The sequence below is a fragment of the Amia ocellicauda genome, chromosome 10 (assembly GCF_036373705.1).
Source record: "Amia ocellicauda isolate fAmiCal2 chromosome 10, fAmiCal2.hap1, whole genome shotgun sequence".
NCBI lineage: Eukaryota > Metazoa > Chordata > Actinopteri > Amiiformes > Amiidae > Amia > Amia ocellicauda.
In genome coordinates this window covers 31786533-31801277 of record NC_089859.1, presented here as the reverse complement: position 1 = coordinate 31801277, position 14745 = coordinate 31786533, and the positions used below count along the sequence as shown (strand labels likewise).

At 35.8% G+C, this 14745-nt stretch overlaps 1 protein-coding gene across 2 annotated transcripts in view; it reads left to right on the top strand.

Moving 5' to 3' along the window:
• The first annotated feature begins 7449 nt into the window (after positions 1-7449).
• The window catches only part of pkhd1l1.1 (PKHD1 like 1, tandem duplicate 1), a 50676-nt gene continuing 43380 nt past the window's right edge, over positions 7450-14745 (top strand). For both annotated transcript variants that reach the window (XM_066715953.1, XM_066715952.1), the window contains exons 1-12: positions 7450-7492; positions 7989-8076; positions 8192-8272; positions 8814-8958; positions 9419-9527; positions 9848-9905; positions 10223-10316; positions 10479-10532; positions 10630-10703; positions 11441-11483; positions 12342-12412; positions 12808-12918. In XM_066715953.1, the coding sequence (XP_066572050.1) occupies positions 8025-8076; positions 8192-8272; positions 8814-8958; positions 9419-9527; positions 9848-9905; positions 10223-10316; positions 10479-10532; positions 10630-10703; positions 11441-11483; positions 12342-12412; positions 12808-12918 (892 nt within the window). In that variant the 5' untranslated portion in view covers positions 7450-7492; positions 7989-8024. The remainder of the gene's footprint in view (positions 7493-7988; positions 8077-8191; positions 8273-8813; positions 8959-9418; positions 9528-9847; positions 9906-10222; positions 10317-10478; positions 10533-10629; positions 10704-11440; positions 11484-12341; positions 12413-12807; positions 12919-14745) is intronic.

Sequence of the window (14745 nt, the reverse complement as noted above, 5' to 3'; positions counted from 1 at the left end):
GTTAAAGTAATGCAAAGAGCTGTTTTCAATACTACAGCAGCAAGAGGTCAATAAAGGAGGAAGTGAAACAGATAAAGGGCAAAAATTGAAGTATCTTGGAAAATGAACAAGATGTGGCAAATGTTCTAAATGTTCTAAATGAGTATTTCACAGAGGTTTTTACGAAAGAAAAATTGGATAACATGGCACAGGTTAACAATCAGTCCAGTCAAACCCTAAGAAAGATCAGGATAAATGAGGAGGAGGTACTAAAGGGACTAGCAGAATTAAATACAAACAAATCACCTGGGACAGATGGTATATTTCCAACAGTACTTAAAGAAATTAGGGAAATTATTTATAGGCCGCTAACTCAATTATTCCAAATGACACTTAGAACAGGGGATGTGCCAACTGACTGGAAGACAGGAAATGTCATACAAATCCACAAGAAAGGGGACAAAACTGAGCCAGGAAATTACAGACCAATCAGTCTCACCTGCATCACTTGTAAAATGTTGGAAAAAATCATTAGACAGAAAATAGAGGAGCATCTTAATGAAAACCATAGTCTTGGAGATCGTCAACATGGGTTTAGACAAGGCAGATCATGTCTTACAAATTTATTAGAATTTGTTGAACATGCAACTGCAGCTGTAGATCATGTGAAAGCATATGATATGATATACTTAGATTTTCAAAAAGCTTTTTATAAGGTTCCACACCAAAGACTGATCCTCAAATTGGAAGCTGTAGGCATTCAGGGTAAAGTAAGTAAATGGATTAGGAAATGGTTGATGTATAGGAAACAGAGGGTGTTGATTAGAGGAGTTGCTTCTAACTGGAGTGAGGTTGTTAGTGGAGTTCCACAGGGATCAGTACTTGGGCCTTTGCTTTTTCTAATCTATATTAATGATCTGGGACTCTGGGATACTCAGCAAACTTGTCAAATTTGCAGATGATACTAAAATAGGTGGCTCAGCAGATACAATCTCAGCAGCACAGGTTATTCAAAGGGACTTGGATAATATTCAGTTGTGGGCCGACACCTGGCAGATGAAATTCAATGTGGACAAGTGCAAGGTATTACATGCAGGTAACAAAAATGTCCACTATAATTAGAATATGGGAGGAATAGAACTAGATGAAGTAACGCATGAGAAAGACCTAGGAGTCTATGTGGACTCCTCACTTTCTCCATCCAAACAATGTGGGGAAACAATAAAAAAGGCAAACAGAATGCTAGGGTATATTGTCAAAAGTGTAGAATTTAAAACAAGGGCAGTAATGTTCAGATTGTACAATGCACTAGTTAGAGCTCATCTGGATACTGTGTACAGTTCTGGGCTCCACACTTCAAGAAAGATATCGCTGCTCTAGAGGCAGTTCAGAGGAGAGCAACCAGACTTATTCCAGGTCTGAAGGGAATGTCCTACTGAGAGACTGAGGGAACTGAACCTTTTCACCCTGGAACAGAGGATACTACATGGGGACTTGATTCAAGTCTTCAAAATCATGAAGGGCATCGACCACATCAAACCAGAGGAGCTTTTCCAGATCAGCAGGGAGACACGGACCCGGGGACACAAATGGAAATTGGGCTTCAAAGCATTCAAGATGGAAAACAGGAGACACTTCTTCACACAGAGAGTTGTCACGATCTGGAACAAACTCCCCAGCGATGTGGCTGAAGAGACAATTTGTGAACATTTAAAAATAGACTGGATAGGATCCTTGGATGGACAGACACCAAATGAGCACGATGGGTCAAATGGCCTCCTCTCGTTTGTAAACTTTCTTATGTTCTTATGAATGCAACCCCAGTTGCCTGAAAAAGAGAATACAACCCGAAGGGTATTGGGACAACGTACGGTACCATGGGGAAGTCATGATCAATTGTGTACAACAAAATAGGTGCAAAAGGGCCATTACTTCATGATAAGGGTCACAAGCATGTGGGACCACTCAAATGAAAGCATACAAACTACAGAATCAGTTTCTGCCTAGTTGACTATGATTAGATGCACCATATTGCAACATTACCAATTTTTTCCCAAGATAAATATAGCGTAATTATGAATTATGACATTTATGTTTTTTATGTTTTTTTTTTATTGTCCCTTGAAACACTAGAGAAAATACAAATTGGGTGAAAATTGGATGCAAATGGAAGGAGTTAAGATCATTTATTTAAAAATAACTATTTAAAAATAGCTATGCTCGAAAGTCAATATCTCCACACAGCAACATAAGTATCATGACTTAAAAGCCCCAAGTCTTTAGTTTTCAAAAACAATGTTACTGTCATGGTCCCCTAGCGCTCCCCCTCTATCCCCACTAGGGGCCACCATTTCCCTGCCTTCTCCCTGCTTTCGTCACTCTGTCTATTAACATTCTGGTCACCCATGTGCACTCCTGTTCTGTCCCTTTGTTCCCATTCGCCCTGCACCTCCCAAACATGGTTTCTGCTCCCCTTTATAATCCCCTCACTTCCCTCAGTCGGGACGAAGTTTCGTCAGCGCTGCATGCGATTCCAAGCCCTGTTCCTCCGAGCCCATCTTGTTCCCTCGACCATCGCCCGTGACCACGACCATGTCTCAGTCTAGCTTCCATTGCCCTGATCTGCCGGTACCCGAACCACGCCTGTCCGACCATCCTGCGATCCAGCACTGCATTTGGGTCCCCTGTTCCCGAGCCCCCGAGGTTATACGTGACAGTTTCTGACTATAATAATGCCAGAGTTATTAATAGATTTATAAATAGGCAGGTTGAAAACAATGGGGCAGAGTGTAAAGTGATTTGCCACAGTGAACTGTCACTCAGGCAGACCCTCCCTCTGCCTGTTTAAACTATGACAGCCATTCTACCTCTTTTCATGCGCAACCTTGCAGTCTTTGGAGTTGATAAGATGGCTGCTCAAGGTATGCGTAGCAAGACAGAGAGAGAGGGGGAATGTGGAGGCAACTACCCCAGTGTTTCAGAGAATGGGGGAGCAGGCTATAGCCAGTGTAATACCAGGGAAGGAGCCTCTCAGTGGACTGCGAAAAGCCCAGCAGATAAGAAAGGGGTTATTCACAGCACTTTACACTTTACAAGATATAAATGTAAACTATGACTGAGGGGGCAATTTGTAGGACAGAATAGGGATATAAAACTGAGAGGGCACTGCCCCCTTTTGCCTCCTCGTGGCACTGGGCCTGTGGCATAAATAAAATAAATAACACAGTCACTAGTATTAATACTAAAAATTATTTTATTTGCTATTACCATTAAATGTAATAATTTGGTTGGTGCACCATGAGAAGTTGATTGTAGTTGGGAAGGTGGAGCAGGCACCGTCCTTTAAAGGACATTCAAGGGAGCTGGGTATTGTATGTATTATGAATTGTTTCACTTTTCTCATTCTCATTTCTCAAAGACATTTTGTGCATCTGCAATTATTTGCATTTGGACCTTTACTAATTTCCCCATTCTTCTGAACTGGACAAACGTGCCCACAGGCTTTCATTGTGATTATTCTATGTGAATGTTTTACTCACAAATGCTTCCTTAAGCGGTAGCGGTATTAAATTACAGTAAGTGCAAAACAAAACATGGAAAGCGGTTGGGTTTCTTAGGAGTGCGAGAGTGCAAACTTCAGAACACGCTCACAGAAGATGAAAACAAAACTATAACTGTCAAAATAAAAAAAAACACAATTAGAGAATGTATTGGTCTAAAATTAATGATATTGAATAGGCAATTTGCATGCTGATAATGAAATGCAGTGTTTTACATGGCCTTGGTTCTCCCTCCTTAGGATCCTAGGGATATTCCAAGTCTCTTTTTGTCCCAGAATATTTCATATAACTTTATTTATTTACTGATTTATTGACCCTCATCCAGGGAATATTAACAGATTACACAAGCATTACAAAAGTGCAGCAATGCAATTCAATGCACAATTCCAATTAAGCATAAATACAAAATACAATTTAAGAATTACAAAAGTGCAGTAGTACAGTTAATAAAAAATACACGGCATACATTCTAGATCAAAGAAGTGTCAAGTGCAGACATGATGCAGTGAAGTCCTAGAAAATACCTAAGGTAGGGGGCATAGAAGAAATCAGAGTAAACAACAGGAGGTCTATCAATGTAAAAGAAAACAGGAGTATAATGAAGCATAATTGGGCAATTTTCAAATAACTATGTAGATTGGGCTGAAAAACAAAACAAAAAAAAAGTTTATTATTTTAAATTTTTAGAAGCATTTTTATGTTTAGGGCACTTTAAAGTTTGGCATTCAAATATTGGCACATCATTGTTTTTTATTTATATTCATTTTTCTTATAAAGTTTACCAAATCCCTCCCTAAAATCTCATAACAGACACTTTTTAAAAAATACAATAAAATTTGATGCTGCTGCATGAAAGTGTTACTGGAATGGTTCACTTTATTCTGTATAATGTACAATATATTTTGTTTATATATAAACATATTTATAATTTTTTATTTCAGGTTTTACAGTGAGGGAAAAAAGTATTTGATCCCCTGCTGATTTTGTATGTTTGCCCACTGACAAAGAAATGATCAGTCTATAATTTTAATGGTAGGTGTATTTTAACAGTGAGAGACAGAATAACAACAAAAAAATCCAGAAAAACGCATTTCAAAGAAGTTATACATTGATTTGCATGTTAATGAGAGAAATAAGTATTTGATCCCCTATCAATCAGCAAGATTTCTGGCTTCCAGGTGTCTTTTATACAGGTAACGAGCTGAGATTAGGAGCACTGCAGAGCTGTTCAAGGATGTCAGGGACAAGATGGTAGACCTACACAAGGCTGGAATGGGCTACAAGACCATCGCCAAGCAGCTTGTGAGAAGGTGACAACAGTTAGTGCGATTATTTGCAAATGGAAGAAACACAAAATAACTGTCAGTCTCCCTCGGTCTGGGGCTCCATGCAAGATCTCACCTCGTGGAGTTTCAATGATCATGAGAACGGTGAGGAATCAGCCCAGAACTACATGGGAGGATCTTGTTAATGATCTCAAGGCAGCTGGGACCATAGTCACCAAGAAAACAATTGGTAACACACTACGCCGTGAAGGACTGAAATCCTGCAGCGCCCGCAAGGTCCCCCTGCTCAAGAAAGAACATGTACAGGCCCGTCTGAAGTTTGCCAATGAACATCTGAATGATTCAGAGGAGAACTGGGTGAAAGTGTTGTGGTCAGATGAGACCAAAATCGAGCTCTTTGGCATCAACTCAACTCGCCGTGTTTGGAGGAGGAGGAATGACCCCAAGAACACCATCCCCACCGTCAAACATGGAGGTGGAAACATTATGCTTTGGGGTTGTTTTTCTGCTAAGGGGACAGGACAACTGCACCGCATCAAAGGGACGATGGACGGGGCCATGTACCGTCAAATCTTGGGTGAGAACCTCCTTCCCTCTGCCAGGGCATTGAAAATGGGTCGTGGATGGGTATTCCAGCATGACAATGACCCAAAACACACAGCCAAGGCAACAAAGGAGTGGCTCAAGAAGAAGCACATTAAGGTCCTGGAGTGGCCTAGCCAGTCTCCAGACCTTAATCCCATAGAAAATCTGTGGAGGGAGCTGAAGGTTCGAGTTGCCAAACGTCAGCCTCGAAACCTTAATGACTTGGAGAGGATCTGCAAAGAGGAGTGGGACAAAATCCCTCCTGAGATGTGTGCAAACCTGGTGGCCAACTACAAGAAACATCTGACCTCTGTGATTGCCAACAAGGGTTTTGCCACCAAGTACTAAGTCGAAGGGGTCAAATACTTATTTCCCTCATTAACATGCAAATCAATTTATAATTTTTTTGAAATGTGTTTTTCTGGATTTTTGTTGTTGTTATTCTGTCTCTCACTGTTAAAATACACCTACCATTAAAATTATAGACTGATCATTTCTTTGTCAGTGGGCAAACGTACAAAATCAGCAGGGGATCAAATACTTTTTTCCCCCACTGTATATCATAACCAACACCCATCAGTCATTTTATTGTTTAACATTAAGTTTAACATTAATATTTTTAAGAAAAGATGAAGCAGTCCTTACCTGTGTCTGTGGTGTTCACTGACACAAGGCCTTGATCTTTCATCTCATTCAGTAAACTTTATTGATATGCTATGTTTTCACACAAAAATTCCTTAGGATGTCGGTTATGTGGAAAATGGGGGGACACACATTAAGGGAATAAAACGTTTCATATTAATAAAGTATTTTTAAGTATATTCTAGAATTAGAAGCAAAATCCTGGATTACTAAGATTTAGATCTAAATTTACCTCTGAAGATCTAAATTCTAGTTTGGAGACAGGGGTCGGTAATGAGATCTGTGGTACAAAACTTAAAAAAGGTAAAATATAAACAAATATATGATAAATGTTTTACTGTGCAGAATAGAGTAAAAATGTATGTTTCCAAATATTTATAACTTGTAAATGTAAATGTACTGTGAAATCAGGACAGCAATCTACATAGTTATTTGAAAATTGCCCAGTTGAGGAGCAAAATTACAGGAGTTTTGAAGTGCTCAGGAGATTAAGTTGCTATATTACAAGCACAGTCTGAACAGACGGGTCTTGAGTAATCGATGGAAAGTGGTCCCTGACATGCTGCCACATAAAGCATTCCCATTTAATGTAAACCAATTAAATGCAATAAGTGTTGGATATATTGGCATTTTTAGTTTTACAATAATAATTTGTCTTTATTTTTTCATAAAATCTAAACAATTGTGATGGAGAATATTGTATGAGTCAATATTCAAAATTACCATGAAATAATATCATTTGGTTTCTGCAACATGTCTGAGAAGTTGATTGGGAAGATGGAGCAGGGTACTGTATTTACTGTTTATTAGCATAATTTTCCTCAATTTGTAATCCAATTTTAGGAAGACATTTCTCTGGTTCTCTAACTAGTGTCCCTCTGACTCTATCTTGGTCATTTGAAAAGATCAAGTCAATGCATGCGCTCTGGTTGGTTCCCTGACAAATTGAGTTAGAAAGCAGTCATTTACTATCTAAACCATTTCTATTTCTGCTTCTGTAGTCCCAACTGGGCTGTCCCAGTCTATGTTTGGGAAATTGAAATCCCCCATTTTAACAGACACATTCCTGCTACATGCAGCCCTGATTACACTGTACAATTCAACATCTTTCTGAATATCTGAGTTGGGTGGTCTGTAACACACTCCTACCTCCCAATCTTTTGTTCAAAAGTTTAGCCCACAGATATTCTGTTTTGTTACTAGGATAACATGGCATGGATATAGCTACCGTTTAAATGCTGATGGTTTATGTTTCTTTCAAAATATGATAGTTATTATGTTTGTGTCAAGGTCGTCCCCTTGGTCTGTGTACACGCACCTGCAGTTGCTATGCCGCTTTTGCAAAACTTCCTGGTACCATCAGTGCCTATATAACTGCTCACTTCTTACAGACATACACTGCAGAGCACACGTGGAGATATATAGATCTGCTTTACACAGGTAATCTGATTCACATTTCATATATAGCTATAGATATATAGATAGATACATAGGTAGATCAATACATTTATATATATAATAATAGATACAAATATGTTGATATATATATATATATATATGTAGCAATGTATTATTTTGAAAAATTATAATTTATAATACAAAATAATTTTATGATTAATGTGATTTAATGCAATTTCACGGGCAAAATCAGGTGGTTAGCTGACTGCAGTCATGTCTAAGACGTATTTTCTCTTTAAATTAATATGAGTCATTATACTATTACACATGAAGTTTCGGAGATTAATTTCACTTTCCAGAATTCTTGAATTCCCTCTCTCTCTCTCTCTCTATCTCTCTCTCTCTCTCTCTCTCTCTCTCTCTCTCTCTCTCTCTCTCTAAATATATATATATATATATATATATATATATATATATATATATATATATATATATTAGTCCTGATCACCCTTTTCAATACCAACATTTGTATTTTCAGGTTATAATTACTAATTATACTTTGAGCAGCGAAAGCATGAAGCTGCCTCTGAAGCTGCTCTTGCTGTTTGCTGTTCTAAGTTTTTCAGGTAGGCTTTTCCCATAGTTATATCATTGCCTACTGGATCCATGATTATACTGTCTGTTTAATTAAACTGTTATTTTATATGGAATAATAAAACTATATTTTGTTATTTCTTGTAGATGCCCAAACCTTTATTTACAAGGTAACCCCAAAAACTGGAAGCTTAAATGGAGCAACACGACTAACAATTGAAGGAAGTGGTATGTGAATAGCAGTTGAAGTCCTGACCTTTAAGCAGTTTAAAAAATATAACAGAGAGAGAGAGATTACAAAAATCACCCTTAAAGGATGTGGAAAGTAATTTTAAATTCAGTCATTTTTATAGGGAGTATGATCTAAAAGTATATTCTAAAATCTCATTTTACTCTTCAGGGCACCTCTGATCCATACTTTAGAAACACCTTTAGCATTGCAATTAGCATTCTTCTCTGATATCTGTGCCACAAATCAAATGTAGATCTCCTTTACATTCCCAAATGCAAAAGTGAACTGGACTGTTGATTTGTGAAGGATGTACCTGCAAAACAGAAATTAATATTTTATTGTTGGGATTGCATTTTGATTGCAACACAGCTATAAATAATGGCATTGTTGGAAACAAACATGAATGTATATCTTGTGGAAAACCTGAGTTAGGTTATTTACTTAAAGAAAACTTTTCTACTTTAAAGAAAGAAAACAGTTTCTTCCAGCTAAGTTGATATCTTGTGTCTGAATTTATATTTTGTCTGTTTCTGTTAGGATTTGCCCAGGCAAACCAGTTTAACTTCGGAGCTGGCAATGACAATCTTGGCAACTTAGTCCAGTTAGTTTCTGATACAAGGTCTATCCCATGCGATGTGGAAAAGGATTCAAGCCATGCACAGATGATAACATGCTATACCAGGTAGCTATAGATTGTAATGGATATACCACATCAATGATCCACAACCAAAAGAATAACAATTCTTGATTCTACTGATTATATCTACTGAACTCTTTGTAAGGAAAGCATTATGTTTAAAAAAAAAAAAAAACAATTCTGTTGGATGCACATGCTGCACACACCTGTACCAAACAAGTATTATGAAAGAAGGGGAAAGATTTGATTAAACTAGGAAGATAGATTTCTGTGTGTTACTGTAAAATGTTATGACTTTAACTACATAGAGAAATTGCAGTTTTCATAGAAGTATAATGCTCTGTTTTCTGAGACCTTACTATTGTCTGTAGTTGTGTTCCAGTTTTTGTTTGAACACTTTTTATGTTTTAAAGTCAACACATTGATGTTATAGTTATCAATATAATGTTTTAAACAACTGGTTGAATTAAAAATGCTTCTATTCTTCCTTTCTGTCTTTCTTCAGAGCAATGCCCGAAGACAGTTACGTTGTCCAAGTCAGCGTGGATGGAGTGCAAGTCCCTGAAAGTAACATCTGTAATGGTTACTACAAGTCATACTGGTGCAGTTTTTATGTACGTTTTAACCAGCAATGCATTATACATTTGACCTTTCAGATATAACGCACAGGCTTTTTTTGAAACTGGGCATAACATTTATATACTAGATGGATTATTAAAGTCCAGTAATATAAACACACCCTGATCTGTTCACAAAAGGTGGGCAAATCCTACAACTACAGAAAAAAATTAAAAACAATATCGGTTCTGCAAGTTCATTAACATGTTAATTACAACATTTGCAATATGTATGAGTCCTACCAATCTTAATCTGTGCACATAGGTGAAATCATAGCTCACATACTTTATTTATTAATTTTTCTGTTTATTTATAGCCTGCACATTACCGGACACCTTTGATTTCAAGTTTAAGCCCTTCAACTGGTTTGCCAGGTATGATTTATTTTCACTGTTGTTTTGAAGAGAAGCTTGCTCTTTTAACATATTGTATGCATTTAATTGCCTTCTACATTTTCATCAAGAGTTATACATATAAATATTATTATGTGCCTAATGGTTTATTTATTTAATGTTGGCTTTACTTCATTTTAGTTTATTTAAACTGTTAAAGGTGTATTTATTTATTTAATCTTTCATTTTGTTGTAGTATGTTTATTACTCTGTAGGTAAGTGCTCTGTGGCTACCCTGCAAAGGGTGCTATACAAATAAAAATGTATTGATTGAGTGATTATTAATATCACATTCTTAGGCACGCTCATCACAATGCATGGACTCATCTTCACTGATGTGTATGGGAGCAATACAGACAAGAGCTCCAATGGCTTGGATGTTCGTGTTCTCAGGTAAAATGTAACCCAAGACAGAGGGAATTCAAGTGGCATTGATGTTACCTGTATACTGAGGAGAATGGAGTGATTTTGAGCTGGTACACCGGCACACCCTAATCATTTTTTATTATTATGGTCTGATGCCTTCATCCAAAATTCTTTCTGTTTTTATTTTAGAGTTTACATTGGAGGAATGCCTTGTGAACTTCTACAACCAAATTCAGACATTCGGTAAGTCTTCACATCAATTAACCTTGAATATAATTGAATCTCTGCTTGTCTACCTCAGCTGTTCCTTATAGAAAAAAAACTACTACTTTTGCTTCAGGTATGGCCTCACATTAGACTCACAGTATAGTACCTGGGGGACAATGATTTGCAAAATGACAGGAACATATGTGGGTAAGGAATTTTTACTTATTTTACTTTCTTACTTATTTTACTTAACAACTTACTTATGTTGTGTTGTGTATACAGCTGTTATTGAAACTATTCACACCTTTCATTTTAAACAATTCAGTTTATGTAAATAAATATTATTCCTTAATTTTTAATTATATAACAATTTATATAAATAATGCAGTAGCAGTCACATTTTACACCCGCCCTGTTTATATACGAACTTCAGTCAGCTAGAATCTTTGTTTTCTCCAGGCTGAATCTTTGTTCAACAAACTCTGAAAATATTTAATTGAGCAAAAAGTAAATTCAATTTAGTTTAAAGGGAAGGTGTGAATACTTTCGACTACTGCTGTACTATTCAGAAAATGTATTAATATATTAGTACAATTATGATGAAAGGAATATTGTACACTACTGACCTATATATTATTATTATTATTATTATTATTATTATTATTATTATTATTATTATTATTATTATTATTATTTCTTGCACACCTCATTGAAGCTACTCTAATATGCATATTTTCTGTCCAGCTACCACAGCAGCTGTGATCACTGCAAAATAATAAATATTCTGACAAAGCACATGGGTTGTGGCTGACGTTCTTTCAGTGGATATAAATGCTTTATTTTTTTACACTACTTAACGTTGAAATGGTGTAATTAGTGTGATTTTGGTTTTGGTAGCATGCGTTGAGATCTAAATGGTCTTTATTACCTTTTTTTACTATCAGGACATCACAATTTGAGTTTCATTCTGGACAGTGAATTTGGAAGGTAAGTTACATTACAATACATGCTACTCTAAAAATAAAGCCTGTAAGGTTAAATATTAGGTGCATTACTCAATAACCTCTAGGATTTTGAAACAAAAGATAGTACATAATATTAATCTTCATGAATCATATCTTATTATTTTGTTATAATAGATTACTGTTGGACTTTTTGTCAGAAAATAATATTGTGTAACATGTCAGCTGTATTTCTATTTAATTATTTTTACACAAAATAAGTAATAAAGAAAATGCATTGTTCTATGTGAAACAATTGAAACATTCAAATTGGCTTAAAAACAAACAAAACAGTGCTGTGGGATTTCCTCTTCTATAATATTTACATAACAATTTGACTTTCTGATGGGTAGTGAAATGAAAGGACTTTTCTGCCCACATAAACAGATATATTTTCTTTCTTTACTTTCCATTTCAGTGGATATATGGAGATGGCAGAACAATAACAACCTATGACACACAATATGTTATATATGAGAATCTGTAATCTGCTGCATGAAAAACATACAACAGTATTTTTTTCATGTTAATGTGGTCATAATATGCTTTCTGTGTAAAACATACTATGATTTAAAATGAAGACAAGTGCTCAAACTTCTGAAGAATCTGGGGTATATAGTAAACACTTCACTTATAATAATAAAAAAACACTGAGCATTGACTTGTGAGTTGCGTATTTACAGTTATTCAAAGAAAGGAAATTAATAAAAACATCCTTAATCTCCACTGAATATGATCAAATTTCAGTGACAGAAAGAGATGAACCAATGTGAGAATGACATTAAGATTCATATCTTCAACTCCTTATATGCATTCATCTACCAGTATTTGTTTAATATTTCAGGAGCTTGCCTGACTTGACGCTGTATACCACTTCTTCTTTGAACAAGCTAACTATGTTTCAGAGTTATGCAGGTGAGGAAATTCATGTTGTCTCAAGTCGTGACCATCAACAGCAGTGTTCAGCATTCATACACAATCCCTCTGATAGCCATACTATAACAATTTTGTATAATTCCAACACTTTAAAGATGCAGTATGTGCCAGGGAACATGGAGCATTTAGTGTTCTTAATTAACATTACGTGTATCAGTTATTTACATATTACTGCAATACCTAAACACATACATAATTTTGCACTGATAAAACTAGAATAAGTGTTATCAGAGGTAACATAAGGCAAGCCATCCCACGAGCATCAATAATTATTTTTGTGAAACTGCTTGTTTTGTCCTTAATTGACAGGTCTATGCATAGCAGGAGGTTATGGACAGTACTAATCAGCTGTGTTTAAAACCGTTTGTTTACAGAGGTCATTGGAGTTTCTCCTTCCGCGGGCAGCTTACAAGGGGGAACAACCCTGACCATATATGGCCAATACTTTGATGAGACGGACCAGCCAGCACAAGTTCTGGTTGGAGGTAAACTTTTGCATAAGTGCATTTTACATACATTAGTGGCTTTACTTGTATGGTAGTCCCCTCTTCTGTGAATATGGCATTTATACACAGGAGTTTTTGGTATTCTGTAGCTATAAAGTACAATTTATTTTACAAGACTATAAATTACTCAGCATATGCCTGGCGCCACTCTGGAGATGGTGCATAACAAAATGTAAAAATATGCTGAAAACACATCACAAGTGTCACGATATTTTCCACCTTTTGATGTACAAAAATGCTGATATCTATTTGAAGCATATGAAGAAGTCACAAACTGTGTCCAAACTTATATTGTTGATGACTTCCTTGGTAGATGGAATCTTCCACAGGCTTAGAAGAGTGTAGGCCAAATGGTTTAATGAATTGTTTTGCAGCTAGAAGTATTAGCACGCCAGAATTCCAGTCTTGGGTGGGCCAGAGAAATTCATGGATGGGTCACATTTTAATTATTGAAATATGTTGTTTCAGTTTCAAAATGTGCTAGTGATTAGCTATTTTTAGCTTATGTTAAAATGCGATAAGATAAAAATCAATAGCTTCGAACAAAATTATGTGTTTGCAAAGAAAACACCTGCTTTCAATGCGTGATCAGGGTGGTTCAACATTTTCAAAACATACACAGAGTACTTTTTTGTTATACCTCCAGCAATCTTTTTATTATTATTATTATTATAATTATTATTATTATTATAATTATTATAATAATAATTATTATTATTATTATTATTATTATTATTTTGCCAGCATATATTTAGTAGTTTTTTGGTTGTATTTTCATTCTGATGCATGAAACTTGTTCGGGGATAGTTTAACACTAGCGCCAATATTTCAAATAAGGCTACCTACAAAACACCAAAACCGGTCAAATGGACCAATATATTACATATGTTCATTTAAATTGCCATCTTATTCATAAATCACCACAAATCTGCAAATTCCAATGTAGTTTACACACAAACACAAGAGTGCATTGAGCAACTGAAACAACTGAGCAAAAATAAATATTCTAAAATTACTTATATATAATATAAGAAAAACATTTGGACCCTTTACACTCAGTTTAAGTTTCACCTGGAGGACTTCTTAGATCCACAAGTGTTTAATATGGACATTATAAGGAGTACAGGTATGTGACACCTATCACATGAAACTGGACAACCTGTACTATAATATTCTGCACAGTTGATCATGATTAGACAAACTATACTGCAGTACTACCAAGTTGTTTCACAAACAGATAATGTGCTTTTTGGAATGTTGACCTTTTTGACCTTTTTACTCTGTGGGAAATATTTGTTAGAAACACTTTAGTTGAAATACCACTCATATTGAAATTTGGAGGAGTTGTTGGGTGAAAATACCATAAGAAAGGAAGGAATAATGTGCATTTGAAAAAACTAGCCTAGGTGGAACAGTTTAGAGAAAATTTGTACCAAAAAATATTTGCAAGAGGGCCATTTTTCCATGATAAGGGCCACAAGCATGTGGCACCACTCAAATTAAAGCATACAAACTACAGAATCAGTTTCTGCCTTGTTGATCATGCTTAGACGTACTATATTGCAACACTACCACCTTTTTCTCCAAGATAAATAATAGCATTATTATGAATTAGGAATTATGACATTTTAGGATTTTATGAATAATGTAAACTTACAATTTTCCCTTAAAGTACTAGTCAAAATACAACTTTTAAAACAAACAGGGTGAAAATTGGATAACAACTGAAGGAATTATGATCTGTTGAAAAGCATACACAGATATGTTACTCCCTCCCCCCCTTGCATAAGTTTTGAACGCTTGGGA